At 37.4% G+C, this 24,496-nt stretch overlaps 2 protein-coding genes across 4 annotated transcripts in view; one reads left to right on the plus strand and one right to left on the minus strand.

Moving 5' to 3' along the window:
• The first annotated feature begins 25 nt into the window (after nt 1–25).
• Nucleotides 26–7,804, plus strand: PSMD10 (proteasome 26S subunit, non-ATPase 10). 2 transcript variants are annotated; one of them, XM_079124414.1, is made up of 5 exons: nt 26–281; nt 2,412–2,510; nt 3,696–3,842; nt 3,937–4,103; nt 6,914–7,804. In XM_079124414.1, exons 1-5 carry the CDS (start codon nt 168–170, stop codon nt 7,065–7,067), a joined length of 681 nt encoding a protein of 226 aa, XP_078980540.1. In that variant the 5' UTR covers nt 26–167; the 3' UTR covers nt 7,068–7,804. The 2 variants fall into 2 exon arrangements, with proteins under 2 accessions (XP_078980540.1, XP_078980541.1); XM_079124415.1 differs by having other exon boundaries at nt 3,937–4,024; nt 6,914–7,053.
• A 9,054-nt stretch (nt 7,805–16,858) lies between these two features.
• VSIG1 (V-set and immunoglobulin domain containing 1) overlaps nt 16,859–24,496 on the minus strand; it is a 30,946-nt gene continuing 23,308 nt past the window's right edge. For both annotated transcript variants that reach the window (XM_079123309.1, XM_079123308.1), the window contains 4 exons: nt 22,522–22,677; nt 22,021–22,140; nt 19,081–19,222; nt 16,859–18,222 (listed from right to left, as the gene is read on the minus strand). In XM_079123309.1, coding sequence (XP_078979435.1) covers nt 17,904–18,222; nt 19,081–19,222; nt 22,021–22,140; nt 22,522–22,677 — 737 coding nt within the window. In that variant the 3' untranslated portion in view covers nt 16,859–17,903. The remainder of the gene's footprint in view (nt 18,223–19,080; nt 19,223–22,020; nt 22,141–22,521; nt 22,678–24,496) is intronic.

Consider the following 24,496-nt stretch of genomic DNA (forward strand, 5'->3'; position numbering starts at 1 on the left):
AACTGCTCTCAAACTGCAACTCCCAGAATCGCCACGCGATGGGAAAAGAAACACGGGAACGAGAAAGGTGATGATTGGTGGAGCTCTAGGCTCTCTTGACTGGCAGCCGGAGCCCGGGACGTGAGGCGGGAGTTGCTTGCGCTTCACGGAGATCCTGGGAAAGCGAAATGGAGGGGTGTGTGTCTAACCTGATGGTCTGCAACCTGGCCTACAGCGGGAAGCTGGAGGAGTTGAAGGAGAGCATCCTGGCCGATAAATCACTGGCTACTAGAACTGACCAGGTAAAGCCGCACTAGGGCCTGCCCGCAGCTGGCGGCATCAGTGAAACCCTACGTGTCTTCCCGGGCCCTGCCCGAGCAGAGGCCGGTTCCACGCGGGGCAGATCCCCGCCCTCGCCTCCCCATCCGCACCCCGGGGTCACCTGAGGACTCGTGTTCGGGCTGCCAGAGCTAGCCCAGCAGACCTCAAATGTTTTTTTTGGCCCGGAGCTTAGCTCGCTGAATTTTGGATATTTCTAGAACGTCTACCGCATTTCTCAGAAATGCCCCGTCTTTGAGATATCCGTGAGGAGGGAAGCTTTATTTTATGAATATTTTTACCCTTAGTGATTGTATTCAATAATCCACGTGAAACTTAACACCCCTTCTGTCCCAGGCCGTTTGCTAGGAGCTGGGTACACGGTCAATTAATAAAATAACGACAAAACATGTTGCAAATGGTAAATACCCTGGAGAGAAGTTTACATGGTACTTTCAGAAGATGTAATGGGAGGACCTTATGCGAATGTCGTGGTTATTAGAAAAGGATTTGCAAAAAATGTAAAAGAAGTTAGACCTTGAAAGAGTGGGATTTTCACAGCGAATGAACACGCCTTTTAAACAGAGAGAACATAAATGAATAGACATATTGAAGTGTTTCTGCTCTCCTGCTCAAACGGACCCTCATGCTTTCACTGTGAATTTCTCCCAAGATCACGGTGCCCCCGCCCCAGTAAAGCAACAAACATCTATGTATAGATAGATAGATTGCCTTCTGTAAGACAGTGTCCCATACTTAAAATGTTTCATTTTGTGTCTTTAGGAACATAATTCAAAATCAGGAAGACTATTTTCTCTTTTCTGGAACTTTCCTTTATTACTCAACCTGAAAACTCCCCTACATTTTCCTAGTTTGCCTTCCTTTTGGCCTGGAGATAATGATTTGATTTTAATGTAATAATTTATATTGAGATTTAATAATACTCCATTGAAAATTTAACCATCTAGTCTGTGGCACAAAATGGGGATTAAAGGGGGGAGGCTATTTGGAATTAAAACACATAAGAAATGTAGTAGCCAAATGCAACTTAAGGGCTTTGTTTGAATCCTGTTTTTAAATCAGCTGCAAAAAGGTATTTGGGAGACAATTGGGGAAATTTGAATAGAGACTGGATATTAGAAGTTATAAAGGAGTTAATGTTAATTTTAATAAATGTAACTGGTTTGTAGTTATGTAAGAAAGTACTTTTATATTTTAGGAGTGAAAATTCATGATAGAATTCGTTTTTAAGTGAGGAAAACTTTGAAGCAAATATGGTAAAATATTAAAGTACTATTTTCAGAGCTACCCATATGTAGAGTGCTTGCCCAGAATGCAGAAGGCCCTAGTTTCAGTCCCTGCCACTGCAAAATATAAACAATAATACCACTTTCTATTACCTAGGACCAACTAAGAAATATAGCAGTCATCAATCAAATAAGGATTCTCTTTCAAAAACAGGACTAACTCCTAGCTATTTTATAAAAGACAATTTTGTTGCTCTTTAATTTTTGTGGAATGTTTTTTAAATGATTATATAGATAATCTCAACTAGTTTTATGAACATTTCTTCTCCCATAAGATTCATTGGTTCTTTCTAGAACATGTAACTTCAGATCAGTGTAGTAGTAGAGAGTTCAGGGTTAGACAGACTTTGGATAAGTTGTGTGACCTTAGATAAATAGCTTGACTTTAAAGAGTCTTCGTTTCCTTATCTGTAAAAGGGGATAATAGCCACTATATAGGATGTTGGTGGTAAAATGGGATGATGCACATACATCTTCTAACACAGTGCTAGACATACAGGTACATAAGTAATGAGCTCCATTCTGCTAAAGCATTGGAATCAGTTTCTTGTCTACTGCTTTCATTGCTGTTCTCTGCCAGAATTGTTTACATTCATTGATGTTATTCACCACATGTTGCTAAAATCTTGCTCTCTCTTATACTGTAGGCAATAAAATTTTAAGTTTACTTACCTGGGGATCCAGTGTTCTCCATTTCTTGTTTTCACACTATAGGTTTGTCAGCACACCAGTGTAACTTTTACTGCCTTTTAGCCTGTATTTCTCCTCATGAATGTTGACTGTAGCGTTTCTCTATTTCCCACGTAGGACAGCAGAACCGCATTGCACTGGGCATGTTCAGCTGGACATACTGAAATTGTTGAGTTCTTGCTGCAACTTGGAGTGCCAGTGAATGATAAAGATGATGTGAGTACTTGGCAAAGTTGATAAATCCCCAATTATCTTTAGACTCCAGAGTGGTGTTTACTGAAGCATGAGTATTAAGCTCATAAACAAAATTGCAACCTTTACAACAAGGAAGTTATAGCCTAGCCCTGGTGATCAAGCATGAGACTAGTGTTTGTATTATTTTAGAATGTTAATTTTGTCACTCATACTCTGTGATTTAGGGAAAAAATATAGACCAACGCTTATTCTTTTGAACCCTGAAAGTCTGTATACTCTTTTTATTATGTTGGAATTTTTTGGTGAGTATTGCCTGAATAATGAGGGCCTAGGTATGTATGTATATGTATGTATGTGTTTATATATATATATATATATATATATATACATATATACATATATATATACATACATGCGATTTGTTTTGCAGTGCTGGGAATTGAACCCAGGTCCTCGTGCACACTACCAACTGAGCTATATCCCCAGCCCTGTTGTTTATATATAGATATTTACTGTAATGCTTTTGGTTATATTAGGATTAGAATTGTGAAAAATATAAATGGAACCATTCACTGGGCGCTGTGATGTATGCCTGTAATTTCAGCAGTTTGGGAGGCTGAGGCAGGAGGATTGCAAGTTCAAAGGCAGCCTTAGCAACTTAGGCCCTAAGCAGCCTAGTGAGATCCTGCCTAAAAATAAAAAAATAAGTAAGGGCTGGGAATGCAGTCAGGAGGTTGAATGCCCCTGGGTTCAATCCCTGGTACAAAAAAAAAGTGCAACTTTTTATGTAGGCAAAGTTTCCTTTTAGGGATGCTTATCAAAGTATATGTATAGTAGAAAAGTAATTTAATGGGAAAATGGTTGAATACAATCAAATATATCCATATGATAAAATAATACGGAAACAACGAAGTTATAATTCTAAAGAATGGCCAGCATGATAAGTGGAAATTAGGAAAAATGAACATGGAAATATATATTATCCATTCCCAATTTCAATGTTAAAAAAAAGAAAAGCACATTAGAATTAGACTTATGTATCAGTATGTCTATATTATGGGATTTGGGTTGATTCTTCTTTTTATACATTCTGGTTTCCAGATTTTCCACAGTACTTAATGATGGGGAAACAAGAATGTTTAAAATTTATTCACATTGATACCCATACCTTCAGCTTCTGACTTTTCTATGACCCACTTCCTACAGGCAGGCTGGTCTCCTCTTCATATTGCTGCTTCTGCTGGCCGGGATGAAATTGTAAAAGCGCTCCTGGGAAAAGGTGCGCAAGTGAATGCTGTCAATCAAAATGGTTGTACTCCCCTACATTACGCAGCTTCCAAAAACAGGCATGAGGTATGGGTCCATCCTTAGCCTACTTCTTTTGAGTTCTAAATGTATACAAAAACACAAGTGGATCTCCGCATTGTTTCCTTCTCTGTCTTTCCAGATTGCTGTCATGTTACTAGAAGGTGGGGCTAATCCAGATGCTAAGGATCATTATGAAGCTACAGCAATGCACCGGGCAGCAGCCAAGGGTAACTTGAAGATGATTCATATCCTTCTGTACTACAAAGCATCCACAAACATCCAAGACACTGAGGGTAACACTCCTCTGTAAGTGACAAGCAGCAGTCATTTGTGTTCTACCTGACATTAGCCCTCTTGCAATAATTCTTACACATCATTTCTTTTTTTTTTATTATGCTTATAAATGCAGTGCAAGTTAATGGCAAAAACTTTGTACACCAAAGCATAAAAATAAAAATTGCCTATCATGTTGCCACCCAGAAATAAACACAGATAGCATTTTTGTGCATTTCTTTTCAGTCTTATACATGCAAATGTTTATATTATATATATATATGTATATGTATTAGCAAAATTAGGGTCTTATAGTACATATAGGGTCTTATAGTTTTGTATCTTGTTCTTTCCACCTCATAGTATATTGGGAACATTTTCCAATGTCATTAAATATGTTTAAAACATTTTTAAAAAATATTTTTAGTTGTAGATGGACACAATATTTTTATTTTACTTCTTTTTTATGTGGTGCTGAGAATCAAACCCAGTGCCTCACACATGCTAGGCAAGTGCTCTAACACTGAGCTACAACCCCAGCCCCTAAAACATTTTTAATGCTAAGGTACAATTCCATTTTATGGATGTGCCATAATTTAATCATTCCTCTAAACAATTTTGAGTTTTCCACCATGTGCTACTCTGATCAATTTTGTATAAAATCTTTGACCATATTGCTGAATATTACATTAGTATAGACTCCTAGAAGTTGAATTGCTGAGTCAAAAAATACACACATTTGAAGACTATTACTATGTATTACCAAAGTGCTTCCAGAGGAGTTGAATCATTGAGCCCTCCAAATAGCATTTTAAAATGCCTATTACCCCTTCATCAACACTGAAATTGTCCTTTGTTCTGTGAAAAATGGTATTTCATGGTTGCAGTTTACATTTTTTACTTTCATTGATTTTGAATCTTAGTGCCTATGACTAGTTATATTTCTTATCTAAATTTTAACTTTTGGTGTCCCTTTCTCTGTTTCCTTTTGGACAACTAATTTCTTTTTTACTGACTTCTAAGTGCTCTTGACTTGAGATAGTAAAAATACTAACTTTTCTGCCATGTTAGTTGAAAATACTCTTCCCAGTTTGTCTTTTCATTTTGTTCATGCTCTTTTTAAAATAACAAAGTTTCAACTTCTGTACATATTAATCTTCCCTCATGACTGAAAAGCTGTTCTTTACCCTGAAATTAGTTACACATTTACTTATATTTTATTACAGGTTTTGGTTCACATTTCATTGTGGGTTTTTTTGTTTTCTTATTGTGTTTTTGTTCGTTTGGTTTTTTTGTTTTGTTTTGTTTTTGTTTTTGTTTTTGTTTTTTGGTACCTGGGATTGAACCTTGTGCTTAATCATTCAGCCAAATCCTCAGCCCTTTTTATTTTTTGTTTTGAGATGGGATCTTGCTAAATTGCTGAGACTAGATTGAACTTGAAATCCTCCTGCCTCAGCTTCCCAAATAACTGGGATTACTGGGTTGCACCACCATGCCTGGCTGTTTTGTTTCTTATGTGTTGATTGAGAGTTATTGTTTTGCATTTAACACTTAAATCCATCTGAAATTTATTTATGTGTATAACCTGAAGCCATAACCTACCTTGATATTTTTTCACAGTACTTTGTTACTTTTCTTCTTTGTTGAAGAGTGAGTCCTTTTTTTGAAACAAAAAGTCTATGAGTCAACTTTTTATTCCAGAATGAGTTTTCCAGATTGACTTTATACCAACTTTTTGAAAGTTGTTTCAAAAAGTTGTTTGTTTTCTTAACTCTTAGTTTAAATATCTATCCTGTAATTCTAAATTACTATGTTTAGAAAGACTTACCTATTCCAGCTTCTTTCTTTTGTGATGGGGATTGAACTCAGGGGCACTCAACCATTGAGCCATGTCCCTGTTTTGTATTTTATTTAGAGACAGGGTCTCCCTTTTGCTGAGTCTGGCTTTGAACTCAGAATCCTCCTGTCTCAGCCTCCCAAGCTGCTGAGATTACAGGCATGCACCATGCCCCAGCATCTTTCTCCATATTTGAAAGGCAGGATGGTCTGCAGTCTAGAAGACAAACGACTTAGGGTCCTGGGAAAAACAGAGGATTTAGGAATAGTATCCAGACTCTGCCACTTTCTAACATATTAAATATGCACATGAAGTAACTTAGGGAAGTTAGTTAATCTTCCTGAGTTTTAATTTCATCTTTAATATTATAATTACTTCCCCACTAGCTTATTATGAGGTTTAAATAAAATAACATATAAAGTGCTTAGTACCCTTCCTGGCAAACTACAAGTGCCTGACAAAGGTTAGTTTCCTCCCCCACTCAGTTTACTGCTAAACCGCGTCATTCTGACCAAGAACATTAACCTCGGTCAAAATTTTAACTATAAAATGGTGAAAATAATACCTTGCTAACATCAAGTAGATAGATGCATCAAACAAGATAAAACCTTTTCAACTGCTTTGCCAAAAGTTAAGCCACAAAATTTGCTATTGATAGCTTATAAATTGAGACTTTTCTGAATTCAAACTCTGAATGGTGACATATAGTATTTGGGGGTAATTTCCATAAAATGCAGAAATTTTGCCTTAGGCTAGCATTTTGATCCATTCTTCTACTGTAATAAGACCAGGATTCAAATTTATAATCTGGTATTATAAGGCTATTCCAGTGAATTTTAACTTATAAACAGTCTTTCCCATGCAAATTGATTTTCTTTTCCTGATGAAATATCTTCCCAATATTATCTATCACTGCCTAATAATATGCAGTTTAGACTACCTTGCACGACAGCCTATTACATAGAATTATTAGTGATTAATTGGTCTTTGTGATCCCTAATTTCAGACACTTAGCCTGTGATGAGGAGAGAATAGAAGAAGCAAAGCTGCTGGTGTCCCAAGGAGCAAGTATATACATTGAGAATAAGGAAGAAAAAACACCTCTGCAAGTGGCCAAAGGTGGCCTGGGTTTAATACTCAAGAGAATGGTTGAAGGTTAAGCAGCTTGGACATGTTGTATGTTTTGTTATCTCCCGAGTCCTAGAATCTAAGTTACTTGTATACAAAGTATCATGTATGAATGATGTTTTCTCACCTCCAAAATTATATAAATGTGTTGTATTGTTCCTGCTAAGGTACTTGTTCTAAGCTTACAACTTGCTTTCCAGGCATTTGAATAACTTGAGATTGTTGTACTGTTGTCATATGTTATTCTGTATTAAATTTTGATTAATTCTCATAAGTGATTCTGTGGCCGTTGTGAGTCTTCCTTGCCCTCTGGTGTACCTTCTCTCCCCGTCTGAAGCAGAAGAATCCCAATAGCAATCAGACCAGTTTTTCTGAAAGATGTTTCTGGTGGATTTTGTATGTTCCTCTGTAGAGTTGAAACACATCTTAACTTGTTTTTTCAAGCTGTCTCAGAGGCCTGTGCCAAATATTTGTTTTTTCAACTATGAGGGTTAATTTATTTTTGTTATAGGAGGAATACTGATATATTTTAGTGGACCAAATTTTAAGTTGGAGGGTATATCCTAACTCTGTACACATTCATCTTTTTGATAAGCTGTTTTCCTCCAAAACAAGATGTATTGTAATTAAAAAGGAAATGTTAAAATACCTGTATTGGTTCACCATGTATTGAAAAGAATATCAAGCTTGTTCAAGTGATATGTAACAAAAAGTTATTTTGATTTGTATTTCAGGAACTAAAAAATAAAATATTGAAATAATCTCCCAATTTTTCTTGCAAGTTGGTCAGACATTCACTTAAACCATAAAATCCTGAATAGAGACATTTCTCAGTTTTGAGTGTCTCCAAAGTCAATAAAATTAGTGGATCTTGAACTGCAACTAAATATTTAAAAATAATAATCTTCTGGATTGCCAACTAAATTTAAAGCAAAAGGAAATTAATAAGTAAATTTGAGCTCAATTTAGGGAAGCATCTTAAATGATTATCAGTCATAAAATCTAACAAACTTCAAGTGACTCTTCAAATTACTTTTAATTTGAATTTTATGCTACAACTACTTCTTGAAGTAAGTGATCCAAGTTAGCCCACAAACTGATTTATTGGGAGTCAAAGATTTAATGACCAGTAACTAACATGAGTTTTGTAAACAGGAACTGGTTGTTGACATACAAAACTTTTTATATGAATTTCCTTTGTGTGTGGTACTAGGGATGGTATATAAGGCCTCACATATGCTAGGCAAGTGCTCTGTCACTGAGATCTACACCCCCAGCCCAGGGAGGCATCTTATGGAACAAAGCTTTCTATATTGAAGGTTGAAGATAGAATTGATGAATGAAGAAATTATTTACTTCCAATTTTTTTTAGCATGAACAGAGAGTAAAGTTTGTTCTTATAAGGTCTTTTAGGACTAAAGACCTTTTCTTCATAAATACTGAATTTATTGTCTGAAGTAACAGGTTTTGTGGGCATAAAAGAAAACTCATTCTAGTTCTTTAGTATGAGTTCTTCAATAAGCAGTACAAATGGAACCAAGCCTGAGGTCATTTGTAGGCTTTTGCTCTTTTAAATTAAGTGACTTGTTAACTACTTAAATCAATGATTTGTATAAACAATTATATTAATGGCCTCAGATTGTTACCTGTTCCTGTAGGATATTTGATAGAGATAAAAGTGATTCAAGATCAGCATTTTTTACAGTTACTTCCAAAATTAATTTAAAAATGATAATTCAGTTGCAGAGTTTAGCTGAGAATATAAGATGGAAGAAACAGGCCAATGGAAATAGTGGAAAAATTTAAATTCTTAGGTGTCTATTATAGACAATTGAGAATTTCAGCAAGGTTCTGATATTTGAGGTAAGCTGTAGAATCTTTGGGGACAATTTCACTGTCTGATCCCAGTGTTTTATTTGGCGATTTCTCAAATACACCAATTTACAATGAATTCATCATATGGCTGTATCTACTGTTTTCTGTTTCCATATTCTGTTATGCTATCAAGTCTCTGAATCAGTCTGTTAGCCATTTTGATATAGTATGATATAGCCATTTTTGGGGGTCTATGGCTCCAGCTCCACAGTTCTATTCACTGCCTCAAGTTGGATGCAGAACTTTGTGCATTTACCAGGAAGAGGTTTCATACCTTCCACAGATTCTCAAAGGAATCTATAATTCCCCCACAAATTAATAATCCCTGAGTGAGAGATCAAAAGAATACTACTGAACCAATTGTCAAGACATGTAGATTCTATAATAGTATAGCCCTGTCACAATTTAAAATTGTTTACATTCATTCTTACCATAGTCTTAAAGAAGACCAAAATCATCTTCATTTTCCAGACAAGAAAACACCCAAAGCTGTAGAAATAGTCAATACTATTGACTAATAGTCAATCTGGCTTTCCTGGCTTCTAAGACATTTTCTTTTCTACCTGTACTCAAAAACAGTGGACCAAATGGAAGGTACTCTAGCATTTAGGTAATAGCCCATTAGTTTTAATACCTACCCTGTACTTTTCTTTAAATTGACTGTGACATAAGAACTACTTGTTTGATTTTGGTCCCAGATTCCTGAGACAGAGCTCCTAAAGCCCTTGTAATTTCCAAAGTGCCTTACACAGAGCTCTTAAATTCCTTTGAGTTTCTTAGGTGATAGTATTATCAGGACCTAGGTCAGAGGCTACTGGGGTCCCAACTAACTAGACTGGTTACCTACCTGCATCCAGAAATAAGAGAAAATAATTTTTCAAAAAGGAAAAATTAATTTAATCACAGTTTGACCAAAAGTGGGAAAAGAGCCAATGTGCTTCTCTTATAATTTATAGGAACACTAAGCCTGGACATATGCATAGTGTTAGGTTTGGATGTGAGGTGTCCCCCAAAAGCTCATATATGAGACAATGCAGGAAGGTTCAGAGGAGAAATGATTGGGGATTGGGTTGTAAGAGTATTAACCCAATCAGTGAATTAATCCCTGATGGGATTAATTGAAGTGGTAGGGTGTGGCTGGAAAAGATTGGAATTGGGGCATGGCTTTGTGGTATATATTTTGTGTCTGGAGAGTGGAGACACTCTCTCTCTCTCTCTCTCTCTCCCCCCCTCCCCCCTCCCACTTCCTGATGATGCAAGCTGCTTCCCTCTGCCATACTCATCTGCCATGACATTCTTCCTCACCTCAAGCCCTGAGGAATGGAGCTGGCCTTCTATGGACAAGGACCTCTGAAACCATGAGCCCTCAAATAAACTTTTCCTCCTCTATAATTGTGCTAGTCAGACACTTTTAGTCTCAGCAGTGAAAAAGCTCACTAAAACACGTAGGTAGATTCAGCCAAGCTGTGCTACAGGAGGGATATGTCAGAATTCCAGTTCTCTGATCTTTTTGGATGCCACGGCTTTCGGGGGGGGGGGGGCAGTTTTAACTTCTATTCTCAGCATGAGATGATGGCTTTTAGGAAACTGGAATAGAGAAACTAGCATTACAAATAAATTAACAGGTCATGAAGAAGGAGGAGAAGAAACAACTTGGGGCTTCTAAATTTAAATGGATTCCATTACAATAGGAGTGTCTTGTTCTAGTGATGCAACTCTTTGGCTCCTGAATAGAGTCAGGACGGATCTGCTCATCAGAAGCCATGATCAGAAGCTTGGAACTTTCTCAGCTCCATCCCCCATCCTCCAGGGGGAGGGGCTTGAGACTGAGTCAGTAATAAATTATTTCTACATGATAAAACCTCCATAAAAATTCCTAAACCATGTGTTTAAACAAACATCAAGGTTGGTGAACACATATACACACCAGAAGAGTGGTACACCCTAACTCCATGGGGACAGAAACTCTATGCTCAGGACCTTCCTGAACCTCACATTATTTACTTCTTCAGATGGCTGCTCATCTATATCCTTTGTCCTTTCTGATAAATGGGTAAACATAAGTGTTTCCCTAAGTTCTGTGAACCATTATACCAAATTATCCAACCTGAGGAGGAGATTGTAAGGATTCCCTATTTGAGTCCAAATCTGAAGTGTGGATACACTGGACACCCAATACTTGTTTTATTTATTTTTTTATGCTTTTTAGATATACATGACAGTAGGGTATAGTTTGACATATTATACATATATGGAGTATATCTTATTCTAATTAGGATGGCACCCAATACTTGTTACTTGTGTTTAAAGGGGGTAGTCTTGCAAGACCTAGCCCTTAACCTGTGGGGTCTGTGATAACTCCAGGTAGTGTCAGTATTGAATTAATGTTGTAGGACACCCAGTAGTGTTCACAGGGAATTGTAGAATTGCTTGATATGAAGTTGCAGTGGCCAGAGTGACTTTATAAGTAGGCTGAGTGGATGGCAACCCACATGATTTGATTTGAAAGGAGCATGTGGACATTGTAAAGCAATCTTTTATTAATAAAACATGTTTTTTTTTTTCATGGAAATTAGTAGTTTGGTGCATTGAAAGAGTATTAATTACACCATGTTATAGTTTATATATGAGGTTCCCCAGAAAACTTGAATGTAAGACAATGGAAGAATTTTCAGAGGTGAAATGATTAGATTATGAGAGGTGCAACTTAATCAATGGATTAATTCACCTATATGGATTAACTATGCATAACTCTGGTAGGTAAGGTATGGCTGGAGGAAGTAGGTCACTGAGGTGTGCCTTTGGGATTTATATTTTGTCCCTGGTGAACAGAGCTCTCTCTGCTTCCTGGTTGCCATATCCTGAGCTGTGTTCCTCCACTATACCCTTCCTCCATGATATTTTGCCTCACCTTGAGTCCACAGCAATGAAGTCAGCTGTCTGTGGACTGAGACTTCTGAAACCATAAGCCAAAATAAAATTTTACTCCTCTATGTTGTTCTTGTCAGGCCATTTGATCATAGCAATGAAAAAGCTGACTAAAACACACTGGGACTTTATATCTTGTCGCTGGCTCTTTGCGGTACCAAATCCGCGGATATTTGTCACCGCCTGCAGTAACAATTTGCATGGGTCTTATGGGTGGTGGACTGGAAACTGATGGAAACTGAGCCACTTTATCTCTGGGCTGCTTCCTTGCTTGCTTGTTTATAGAGGATAAAGGAAATGAGGCTTACTTGCTTTGAGAGGAAAGAGAGAGAGAGAGAGAGAGAGAGAGAGAGAGAGAGAGAGAGAGAGAGAGAGAGAGACTTTGCTTTCAGAGATATCTATGTCTTCTTAGTTTTCTGCTGCTTCCTACTGGTGTGTCCTGCATCCTGTGAACTAAGGGTTTGTCTACCTAAGGTGCTTTACTGATGCGTCTCAGTTCTCCACTCTGCGATCTGCCTTCCACTGCTTTCTGCTAGCTGCTGCTCCACTGTCTTTTCTTTCTGCTTGCCACTTCTGCTAGCTGCTGTGTTCTTCTTTCTACTAGCTGCTGTGTTTTTCCCTCTAGCTGCTGCTGTGTGTCTTTTCTTTCTTCTTGCCCTATTCCTGCTAGCTGCTGTGTTCTTCTTTCTACTAGCTGCTGTCTATATGTTTTTTCTTTCTGCTTGCCACTTCTTTCTGCTTCCTTTTTGCCAATGGCTTCTCTGTGTTTCTTTCTGCTAGCTGCTGCCGCTCTTCTACTAGCTGCTTTCTATATGTTTTTCGCTGTCTTGCTCTGCCTATGCTTATATCACCTCCAGGAGGCGGAGAGCAGGGCCACGCCTCTTACGCAAAGATTAGAAGTCGGAGCAGGCACAATTAGGAGTGCTCGAGAACACATGCGCATACATTGTGTGCGTGGATGATAAATCACCTGAGTGTGCTTATGTCAATTAACCTCCTCGCTGCGGATGTGATCAGGCGCCATTCTGGCGTCGTCAACATGGCACAGCCCCCAACAATATCTCATTTATATTTTTTTTGTGTAATCTCCAGCTGATTATTTTACCTCTGTTTACTCAAGGTTTATCCTCTGTGGGCTTGGTGGCAATATATAAGAATGAACCAGCTTTTTGAAATTACATTGACCTCTTCTGTGTCTTCCCTATGAAGAATATAATTCTATATCATATCTCATCTGCAGTCCCATCATTGTTAGGAGAGAGCTATTATATGCGTTATAACCTTCAGGTGTACTGGGATTGAAAAAGTTTGAATACTATTGATCTTTTATGTATATATATATATATATTATATATATATATATAATTTGTTCTAATTGGTTATACATGACAGTAGAATGCATTTTGACACATCGAAAGTACTATTGATCATAAACTTTTTTCTAGCTCTGAAATTCCTACTGAAAGTTCCTCAAACTTCCATTACACATAGGCCACTATAAAAGGCTAATATTAACTTCTTAGCATATAGTATGTGGGGGGAGTCACCTGGTATTTTAGAGGGCATAAGAAATATCAGTATGTGTGGGTTTTTAATCTATTGGTCAAGAATTACTATTTTCATCACAGATCACTATAATTTGGAGACCCTCCCCAATGCAATACAAATTCCAACCTTCCTCTCCTGCAGTCAACACACAATTGATGGTAACACACAGGAACTTGTCAAAGATAGCAAAACTGTATACACCATTAAGATAAGGGCTCACTGTTTTTGCTTACTGTTGCACCACTAGCATAAACAACAATGCCTAGTATATTGTAGCAGTTTAATCAATGTCCAATGGGTATCAGAATAAAGAAATGAATTAGGAGGGAATTTGGATCTACCACCATAAGGGTATTCTGTTGATTTTGGCATACCCTGGTTGCTAAATGCAAAAACAAATTAGAGATGTTTCTGGAAATCCTTTTGGGTGGTAAGATTGTTAAGCTCAAGCCTGGTGTAAGATTTGGTTGGGACTACCCACTGACATTTTAACTGCTTGTAGGAAAATAAATAATTTAGTACCCACTCTGAATGAACATTTTGCTGAAATAATTTGGTCAAAGTTTAACTAGTCAGAATATTTTCTGATCCAGTGTTGAAGCAGGAAAAATATTTTATTCCCTTATTGGGCTGCTCTTTAACATATAAACTCATTTTACTGCCCATGTGGGCTATAGTGTACTTAATTGTGTTGGTATTTACCAGTCTCAGGATTCATCACAAACATACATATAGTTTGTGCCATGGACGTACTTAAGTAGATTGCGATGAAGTTGCATTGACCAGAGTGATCTTATTAAGTAGGCCGAGTGGATGACAACTCACGTGATTTGATTTGAAAGGAACTGAGAGGGCTCCTTTTTCCAGAAATATCTCTCTTTTTGATTGTTCCAGTATCTGTTCCAACACTTGGACTCTTTGAATTAAGGGTTATATGTTCAAGAGTTCCTTTTAAAATGGAAATATGGGGTTGGGGTTGTGTATCAGTGGTAGAGTGCTTGCCCGATATGTGTGAGGCACTGTGTTCAATCCTCAGCACTGCATAAAAATGAATAAATAAAATAAAGGTATTATGTACTTCTATACCTAAAAAATTTGAAAAAATGTAAATATGCCTACTGGGTATAGTGGTATATGCCTATAATCCCAATGACTCTGAAGGCTGAGGCAGGAGAATTCTGTAATGCCAGCAACTCTGGAAGCTGAGGAAGGAGGATTGCAAGAGTGAGACCAGCCTCTGCAACTTAGACCCTGTCTCAAAAAAAGTTTTTAAAGGACTGGAATTGTAGTTCAGTGGTAAAGTGTTCCTGGGTTTTATCCCCAGTACTGCAAAAATAGGGGGCAGTGTAAATACTCCTTAAGAGGACTCATTTATCAACCCGATTGAAATCACAGGATGATGAAAGTTTGCAAGTTCATATTCACTGAGCAAAGTAACAAAACAGGAATCTTTTTGAAATGGTGGCAAATGTAGAAGTAGGTCCTGAGTGCTTAATTCTGTGTGGGGGATGCAGACCTGAGTAGTTTCCTAAGTGAATAAGAGCATGGGAATCCTGGGTGTCTGGAAAATAAATTGCCACAATGTCCAGGAAGGTGACTGAAAAGAAAGATCCAAAGATACCATTTCAGACGAAACTCACAGACTTTCCAATCTTATCCAGATATGGTTTTGACAAGGACAACATGTTCTCTATTGTTTTAAAACACAGACTTTTCTATCCATTATGTCTAATTCATTGTATTAATTTCAGCTCAGCTTCCAAGCTATCAAGATAATTTTGAATCACGATTCTGTTAAACAGAATACTAAGTCACTATTCTTAATCTTGCATTCATGGAGTCTATAACTCATCTAAAACTGTATATGTCACTTTATAAAACATTTTTCAATGTAAGGGGTCAAGATTTTTCTGCAGATTCTCACAGTGATTCATGATTTCAAACAAAGGTAAAAAACTATCAGCCCAACTATTTATCAGTATTTTGAACAGAGCAGTGCTAATAAGGACAGAGTTCTGTAAGACTGCCAACAGTGACTTCCTTCCTGGTCACCATTGATCCTTCAGAAATTTGGGGGTGTAGAATTGACAATTAAATGTCAGTCTCTTTTCCTGTGATTTGACTCTATATTAAAAGTAGAAGGGAAAAATGAATTCCAGCTATTTGGCCTTTCTGGTTATTAACATTTTTATACTGCTGGTGTTTAGTTTTTAATCTTGGATTATTAGATCGTTCTTAAGACCTTCATCATCTTGCTGCCTGTACCCATCAAACACCACATATCATTGTACAGTCTTCTGTGAATGGAATGCTTCAAAACTCTGAGATTGATTGCAAATTGACAGATCCAACATAATACATAATTTTGCTCTCTTCTCTCCATGGCTCTGGACAAATGAATGCTCATTTCCATTTCAGTCCACCCTAAAATCTTCAAAGACTCTACCTCAATTGGAAGGGTATGATCTATATAGAAGAGAAATTGCAGTATAATAAATTTCTTTATATGTAAATATAATTGTGATTTGTTAGTGCTTCAGACCTCACTTGAAAAGGATTTTTAGAAGAAAATCAGACACACAAAAATACATACTCTGTAATCCCATTTGTAAGAAGGTCAAGACAATCCATAACTAATCCATATAGATAGAAAACATTTTGCCAATACTACGTCTGCCTATCCAAGAACATAGGAGGGCTTTCCCTCTTCTAAGGTCTTCCTCAATTTCTTTCTTTAGTGTTCTGTCATTTTCATTATGGAGGTCTTTCACATTTTTTGTTAGATTGATTCCCAAATATTTTTGAGGCTATTGTGAATGGGATGGTTTTCAAAAAGAATGATTTTATGATATTTTCCAGTAAATGGATGGATCTAGAGACTATCATCCTAAGTGAAATATGCCAGTTCCTAAAAACCAAAAGTCGAATGTTTTCTCTGATATGTGGAAGCTAACCCACAATAAGGCAGGAGGAGAATAGAAATTCAGTAATTTAGACAATGGGGAATAGAGGGAAGGGAGGACATAGGAAAAGGAAAGGCAGTGGAATGTGTCTGACATAATTTTCCAGTGTACATATATGAAAACATCACACTGAATCCCACCATCATGTACATCCATGAGAATGGGGTCCTATCTAGAATAAGAGATATTCCATGCTTGTATAATTATACCAAAATTGATTCTACTATCATTTATAACTAAAAAGAATCAATCAATCAATAAATCAATAAATAATAAAAAGAAAACACATCATTGTTTGATGAGCTGCAGGGCACAGTAGGATTGTGCATGGGGGAGTATTTGGGCTGATAGAAGTTCCCTATGTAGACAGGTATGGTGGTTTGGGGGATATGCATAACTGACAAAACCCATCACATTTGGTGCTGTTCATCATGCATAAATTATATGTCAATAAAGATGTCTATGAAAGAATTTACCTTAGGAGTCATCAAAATGAGATTTTATTGAGTATTATTTATTAAGCCTTAAAACAAGTTTTAAGATACAATTGATTACAGAAGTGAAAAAAGTATGTCTACCTGTAAATTTCTTCACGGAGGGATGTGAGTGAAATAAGATCATGAAAATACTTAAGTGAAGAAGAGGAGATATGGATGCATTTTTGTTAATATGTAGCATGTACACAAGAAGAACATTTCTTTATCGATGTGGAATATACCAACAGTAAAACAGATTTTGTAATTAGTTGTTATCTAAAATAGATCTTAAGTGTTCATTTAGAATACTTTCCTAGTGTGCCCCTTCAAAGTAGATAAAAGTAGCATCACAGTGATAACATAATAGCTTATTCAAAGCTAACTTGTATATCGCCTATTATATCAACACTTAGTATTCACTGAAGGAAAATCATATTTCCAATTGTTTGCCTGTATGATAGTTGGCATTTAAGTCTTGGATTATTTTAAGATTTTGCTGTGCTTAGATATTAGTCACCAGGAAGATTACTTAGGAAATTTAACATGGTAAATATATTGATAATAAGACCTGATTTAAAATACTATGTATGTGTATTGTTCTCTGTTGTTTTTGGAGAACTTTTTCCTAATCTATGAGATAATGCTGTCAAATTCTCTTCTTAGTGGTAAATATAGCAACAAATAGGGAAGCCTGACAACTAACCCTAGAAAATATAACTAATTAATGCCACTTTGTTGTGTGTGCATGTGGAACACATGAAGCACAGCTAAAAACAAAATATTTTCTGACTATTTCAGAAAAACTCTTTCAAATGAGCTAGAAAACACTTGCCTTGTCATTTGTTATGCATATATGTTAGTATGATTTTAAGTATTCTCTATTGATAATGTAGGAACCCTTATATTTATTTAATAGTTATCCTGACCCATTCATTTTGGATTCATGTTAAGAATGAGCACCTTGTTAGAAGAAGGTTGGTCAGTATGGAGGGAGGGGATGTGGACTGGCTAGGTCAAGTGAATTCCGGACACCATTGATGGGTTCCTTAGTGATGAATGGTGTACTCAGAGCACTAATCTATGTCTTAATCACATTCTTTTCCTCATTACACAGGGGCTGAACCAAAACCCCAGGCTCTGGATCTGGTTCTGGCTCTGGCTCCAGCTCTAGTTCCTGCTCTGGCTCCAGCTCAATCTCAAGCTCAGGCATCAGAGTAGGCTCCTGTCCTAGGACAGGTGCTGGGACAGGCTCTGTCTGTGGGGCAGGCTCATGGTCTGGTTCCAAGATGATAGTAGGGTCAGTCTCATGAGTGGAGGGTGGCAGAGTTGCTTCTAGCTGAACAACATCTTCCACTGGAATGGCTTCATTCTCTCGTTGGTTTATATTTGTCATTGGTCTGTAAGAAAGAAGACCCGGAAAAGATCAAGTTAGGGAAATGATAGCTGATATTTCATTATAGCTCCAGTGACAGAGGTCTTTCCTAGACTGTTCAGGATGTCTGTTCATTTTGATATTCTGAGTCACTGTCAGCCCATGTGTGTCCATTTTGGGGTTCAAAAAGGTTAGGTCTCTATGATGAAAATTCAAGAATGACAGACCAGTGTTTAAAAGGTGGGAAAACTGATATCAGGGTGAGAGAGTCTAGGAATCTAATAAGGTCTCTGAGGGCCAAATTCACAGTCGTGATGCATCTCTTCCTCTGATTCCACCTAGTATCACATTTGGTACCTGGTTGGTACCCAACACATAGTTATGGAAGCAAGCAGATGAGTGAACAAGTGAATGAATGTGTTCTACACTAAAGAAATGAGAGAGTGGTTAAGAACATGGGCTGCAAGCAGGGCCACATTATGACTTCTGTTGTCCCTAGACCCTTTTGCCTTCATGGGCCTCTTGTTCCATAAGAAATATACTTAAAATTACATTTACAACTGTACTTTTATAAACACAAGTATGTTAACATTATATCATAAAATGTTTTCTTGGATCTGAAAGGGTGGTCATGGGAGTTAAGTGAATGGATATGCATATAGTGCTTAGAACAGAGTCTGGCACACAGGACTCAGTAAATGGTAGCCCCTATCATTCTTTTTATAAAAGCAATGAGACCAAGTAGAAAGATACCTGTGATATCTTATGTTCCTTTTAAGGAGTGCTTAGGAAGGACTGACTAAAAGAGAGATGCTTGAGAAATGTTTGTATTCAAGTAAAGACAAAATTGCAAAGGTTTGTATTCAAGTAAATAAGGGCTTACTCAAGTTCTGTGGTGCTTTTAGAATTCTTCTTCCTTTCTTTTTCCTTTGCCTTGTTCCTTGCAAAGCACACCACAGAAATGATGATGGCAGCTCCTACCAGGGTACCAATCAAGGCACCAACAATGATCCCAACTTCTGGATCTGGAGAACACAAGCAGCTAGCTGGTTAGTAAAGGGAAGCACATTGTCCTCTCACGTGTGTGTTTGTGACTGGTAGAGAGTATCTGGAACATTCACATATCAGGTGACTCCTATAGGCCAAGGGAACAGAAACCCCTAGAATCCCAGTTGTATTTATAGTGAGTGAAGAAAGATGAGTGGCTTGACTAGGTAGGTTAACCATTGACATTTACACACAGAAAGAAAAAAATGCCAACTTGAGACAGGCAAGGTTGTTTTAGAAATGGAGTTTAGAGAAGAAAGTGTTCAGTATGCATTTGTTTGGGAAGGGAGGGAGACAGGGAGAAAGAGAGCATGGAGTCACAATCTATTCACCAGAAATATGTCTCTGTTATAAGTAGGGACATTTCACCAGGCTTCCTCAGAGCACAGATGAAATAGGTTCCTAAAAGTCTTTTATTTAGCATAGTCCATGATCACTGAGGAACCTTGTGCATTCTGGCCACTAGGAGTGGATATGGTCATTTTGATGAACCAGCATCTGGTTTATTACATCAGTGTATGGAAAAATTTAATGAGTGTGAGACCATCCAGCTGAGAACCAGACCTTCAAGCCCGGAGGTGTTGTCCCTGAGAGAGCATGTCTGGGTCATAAGCTGGCTAATCCCCAACCACTTCCTCTCAAACAGGATGGGCAGCTTGTATTTTGAGATGGGAGACAAGTTGAATTACCTAATAATTCCTTTAACTTTGGGGGATTAATTTAATTAATATATTTTAAAGTTTAAAATTTAATAATTAAAAATTCAAATAATTTAAAAAGTCAAATAGTTCTAAACTTCTAAAAACAATAGCAGTCCCTCTGCTCCACTCCTCTCCATCTCTGGATCCCAATCACTAGAGGCCCCCTGCCCCTGTGTTTCTATTGTACTTATCCCCGAATGTCCTACCTTTTTCAATATTCATTCTATTTTGATTTCCTACCCTGGAAATTGGAAATTTAGTCCTTTTATACCACTTCACTCAAATCCCATCACATTCTACTAATATATCACAAGTTTTAGTTAACACAAAACTTGCAGTATGGGCTGGGGAGATAGCTCAGTTGGTAGAGTGCTTGCTTTGCAAGCACAAAGCCCTGGGTTCAATCCCCAGCACTGCAAAAAAAAAAAAAAAAAAAAAAAAAAAAAAAAAAAAACTTGCAGCATTATGACTATGTAAATACTGTGCACAGCTGAGAAACATAATATACTATGATTCTTCCTTATGCAACATTTTAAAAACCTTCTCCCCAAAGCTAATTATTGCCTTATTTGGGTATTTGTTTGTTTCCCCCCTTTCTTTTCTTTTGTATTTCTTTAGTTTTTAAATATGCATTATACCAATCCCAACACATCCACAAAATCATTAAATTCCTTTCAATAGATTCAAACACATCATATATATATTTCTTATGTTTTCTTTCCCTCAGAGACAACCTTTATGGAGTTCTCCCTCTTCTTCCACCATAGACGGGTTGCCCTTCTATGCTGACTGCTGTATTTTCATTCTTCATTTTTTAACATCCCATTTTACAGATAAAGAAACAGGCTTCACAAGTTCCTTAAAGTATCAGCTCTAATTGTACTTGGTCAGCAAAACTGACCCTGGATCTATTAGCATAATTGTTCCCTCTTTGGTGTCCTCTCTCATAGCATTCAGCACATTTTAGTTTTGTTTGTTCCTCTAGGTGAACTGTGAACTCCATGAGTGTAGGACATATTTCTTCTTAATCTCTGTATCCCTATCGTTTAGGACAATCCCTGGCACATAGCAGATATTCAATAAATGCTTGAGGAAGGAAGGAAGGAAGGAGGAAGTGAAGAAAGGGGAAGGAAAGAAGAGGGATAGGAAGGCAGGCAAATGTTGAGCATCATTGGAAAGATTAGAAAGGAAGCAAGGCTCAGGTACAAATCTTATGTGTCTGCATATCTGCAGTATGATTGTGTCTGTGGGAAAGCAGACAGGGATTGGCAGAGAGGTAAAGAAAGACAATAGATAAAATCATGAGAAAATAGCTGAAAGTGATATGAGAATGAAGAGCAAGAAGCTTCAGGGCAAATAATGAGGAAAACTCCCTGGGTTGGTCCAATTTGACAATTTCAGGGCTCATAAGTATTGGGCTTAGAGAGGAAGTAAGCACCTTTGAACAGGATGATTAAGGTTCAGAGGCAACCTGGCTCTGCCAGTTACTAATCTGGATGACCTTGAGCAAGTAATTTGCCTCCTGAGCTTCAATGTCTTCTTCAATAAAATAAGACTAACAATATATTCTGCCTCCATATATAGGATGGTTGGGAGGATTGGGTGAGATAATGCTCATGTAGCAACTGGTCAAGTATTTGGCACATAAAAGCAATAATAATAATAATAATATTGACAAATATTAGGTTCTGTGATTGTGGGTGAGAGTTTTATTATTATTAGGGATGGATATTACCAAATAGTTAAGAACTGGAAGATTTGTGTGTTTGACATAGATAGCTATTGTGTCTCCTGAACTTACCAATAGCATCATTAAGAGAAATCCAGACTGATAATGTTAACTCTAGAGATTTTTTGCAAAGCTTAAACAATTTGCTTTTTGTAAAGGATTTAGGGAACATATTAAGTTTTATGTAAGAATTAGTTATTAGAACAATCATTTATCATATCAGTCTATAAATAAAGCACACAAATGTCCAGAGAGGCAGAAAGGACCAACTGAAGATCCTAATTAATGTATAGGTCCTGGCTACTTGACTCAAGGAGAAACTGTAAAAGATGTATGGTCAACTCACGTGAAGAGGTTAGATCAATTTCACAGGAACTATTGCCAACACTGTTGATAGCAGTACACTGGTAATAACCTTGTTCAAAATTTGTCAGATTTCCAATAACCAAAATTCCAGTGGCTGGGTCTGTCAAAACCAGGAAATAGACTTTTAAGATCTCTTTTGTGGGTAGGAATCACATCAGTGTAACTTATCATTCAATGCTCACCTACTCCCCTACATTACCCTCCCTTTCTTAAGATGTCCATGGACCAATTAGGCCACTTGGACCTGTTCCAAAGGTAGCCCATCTACCACCAGGTAGAACCATGCCTTGAGCTGGCTTCTAGAATTTGAGGAGTAGTCCATACTATAGTCTTATGTTGGGAGACAGATATTCCTTTTAAATCCCTCGCCCCAACCAAGTAAAAGATAATATTGAACTGTCAGGACAACAGTCAGTCACATACGCTATCAGTCAACCCCCAAAACCAGGCCTTGCCAAGGATTGCCAAAGGTGATACTTACTAAAGCTTTCTTTCACTGGCACAGCATTACTTCCCTCAAGTTTATACCAGTGGTACACAGGAGACGGTGTTCCAAAAGAAGAGAGGCAAGTCAGAGAAATACTATGGCCTGTTTCTGGTCTTCCTTGGATGCTACAAAGTGGCTTAGAAGGTTTGACTGTAAGACAATTACAAAGAGTAAAACTCCTGCAGGATGCATGGCAGACTGAGACATTTGCTATTACTTTCTCACTTTCATTTTGCAGAATATATATTTATTTTACATATATATACTTTACAAATATATATATGTATATATATATATATATATATATATATATATATATATATAGTGGTAAAAGGTACCTAGTGGTACATAATATATATGTCTGTGTGTGTGTGTGTGTGTGTGTGTGTGTGTGTATACTTTTTTTGACTGTTTTCTGATCGTACCACCAGATGGGAGTAGAGCACTTCAGGTGCAGGGACATTCTAGTCAGGAGGTCATTAAGATTCAACTAGTGTCTCTGTCTGCTTCCTCCCCAGATTTATAACTATGAATTTCCACATTGTGTCTTACAATATGCCTTTAATAAAACAGCCAAATGTAAGCAAACACTAAACAACTATGAACATAGCTTATACTTTAAAAGAAGTTTTAAAGGAAAACAGAACCCTTAAATAACTTGAGATAACCTGTTTTTATTCTTTCTAAAAATAATTCTACTAATAAATACTATATTTTTATTCCTTTATGGGTCATTTTTTTCATTTGTTCATCTGTGAGTGACACAAAATGGTTGGGAGATTTGAATTTGCTTGTGTCTCTCATCAGCAGGGGAATCCCATTTTGGGTGTGCATGCTACACAGCAATGCAATCTTTCTTCCTCCTTCACACCAAGTATTTAGTTATGTACCTTCTGTATAACTAATATGGGACTAAGCACCAGGGATATAAAAGTAACATTGGCACATTTCTGAAGTGGGATAGAGGGGAGCAATGGGAGATGAAGTTAAGAGTGTGCCTGGAATCCTATCTTGGAGGGCTTTATAGTCCATGTATTCTGAAAGCAGGGAGACCATGGAAAGACTTGAAGCAGGTTAGTGATGATGGTTATTTTAATATTTTAGATGGATCTCTCTGACACTGGGGGTGCCTAAACCAAGGGAGAGCAGGAGACAGTTTCAAGAGGTATTAAAGTAAAGGCAACAATGATCAGCTGAATATGGGGGATGAGGGAAGAATGTGAGATCTGTGGTGATTTCCAGGCTCCTGAATTGGACAACTGGGTATATGAACTTGCCATAGTTGAGATAAAGAATGCAGGTAGAGGAGCAGGCTTTAGGGAAATGAGTGACGAGGAGGAAGGAGTTATAATGAAGGTGGTTTGGGATGTGACTGAGTCTTAGCTACATATGAAAATACATGCATGAAGAAACTGGAAAACTGAAACAGAATCTCCCCATTCATCTTATTCTGCACAGTTTATTCTATCATTAATCATATTGCAGGCAAGGATCAGAAGTTCTTTAATTTCTAACTCACCTTCATTATTATTATTATATCTGTACCAGGGATGGAACCCAGGGCACTTAACCCCTGAACCACATCCCCAGCCCTTTTTATATTTTATTTTGAGACAGGGTCTTGCTAAGTTGCCTAGGGCCTTGCTAAGTTGCTGAGGCTGACTTTGAAATTGAGATTCTCCTGCCTTAGCCTCCCGAGCCATGGGGATTACAGGCATCAGCCACTGCACCCAGCTCACTTTCCTTATCTTAAGTCTACTATAAAACCCTCCAAAGGCTGATGTTCTCTCAGACAAGTTACATCTTAAATGCTCAGCCCTCCATCTCTTAACCTGTGTCATGGTATTTAAAAACAAAGCTCTGATCCCACATAGAATACTGGCTCTACAGCTTCACTCTAGATGTGTTTGGGCACGTTACCTAACTTAACCAAACCCCAGTTGACTCATCTGAAAAATGTGAATTAGAG

This window comes from Sciurus vulgaris (genome assembly GCF_902686455.1).
Source record: "Sciurus vulgaris genome assembly, chromosome: X".
Taxonomy (NCBI): Eukaryota; Metazoa; Chordata; class Mammalia; order Rodentia; family Sciuridae; genus Sciurus; species Sciurus vulgaris.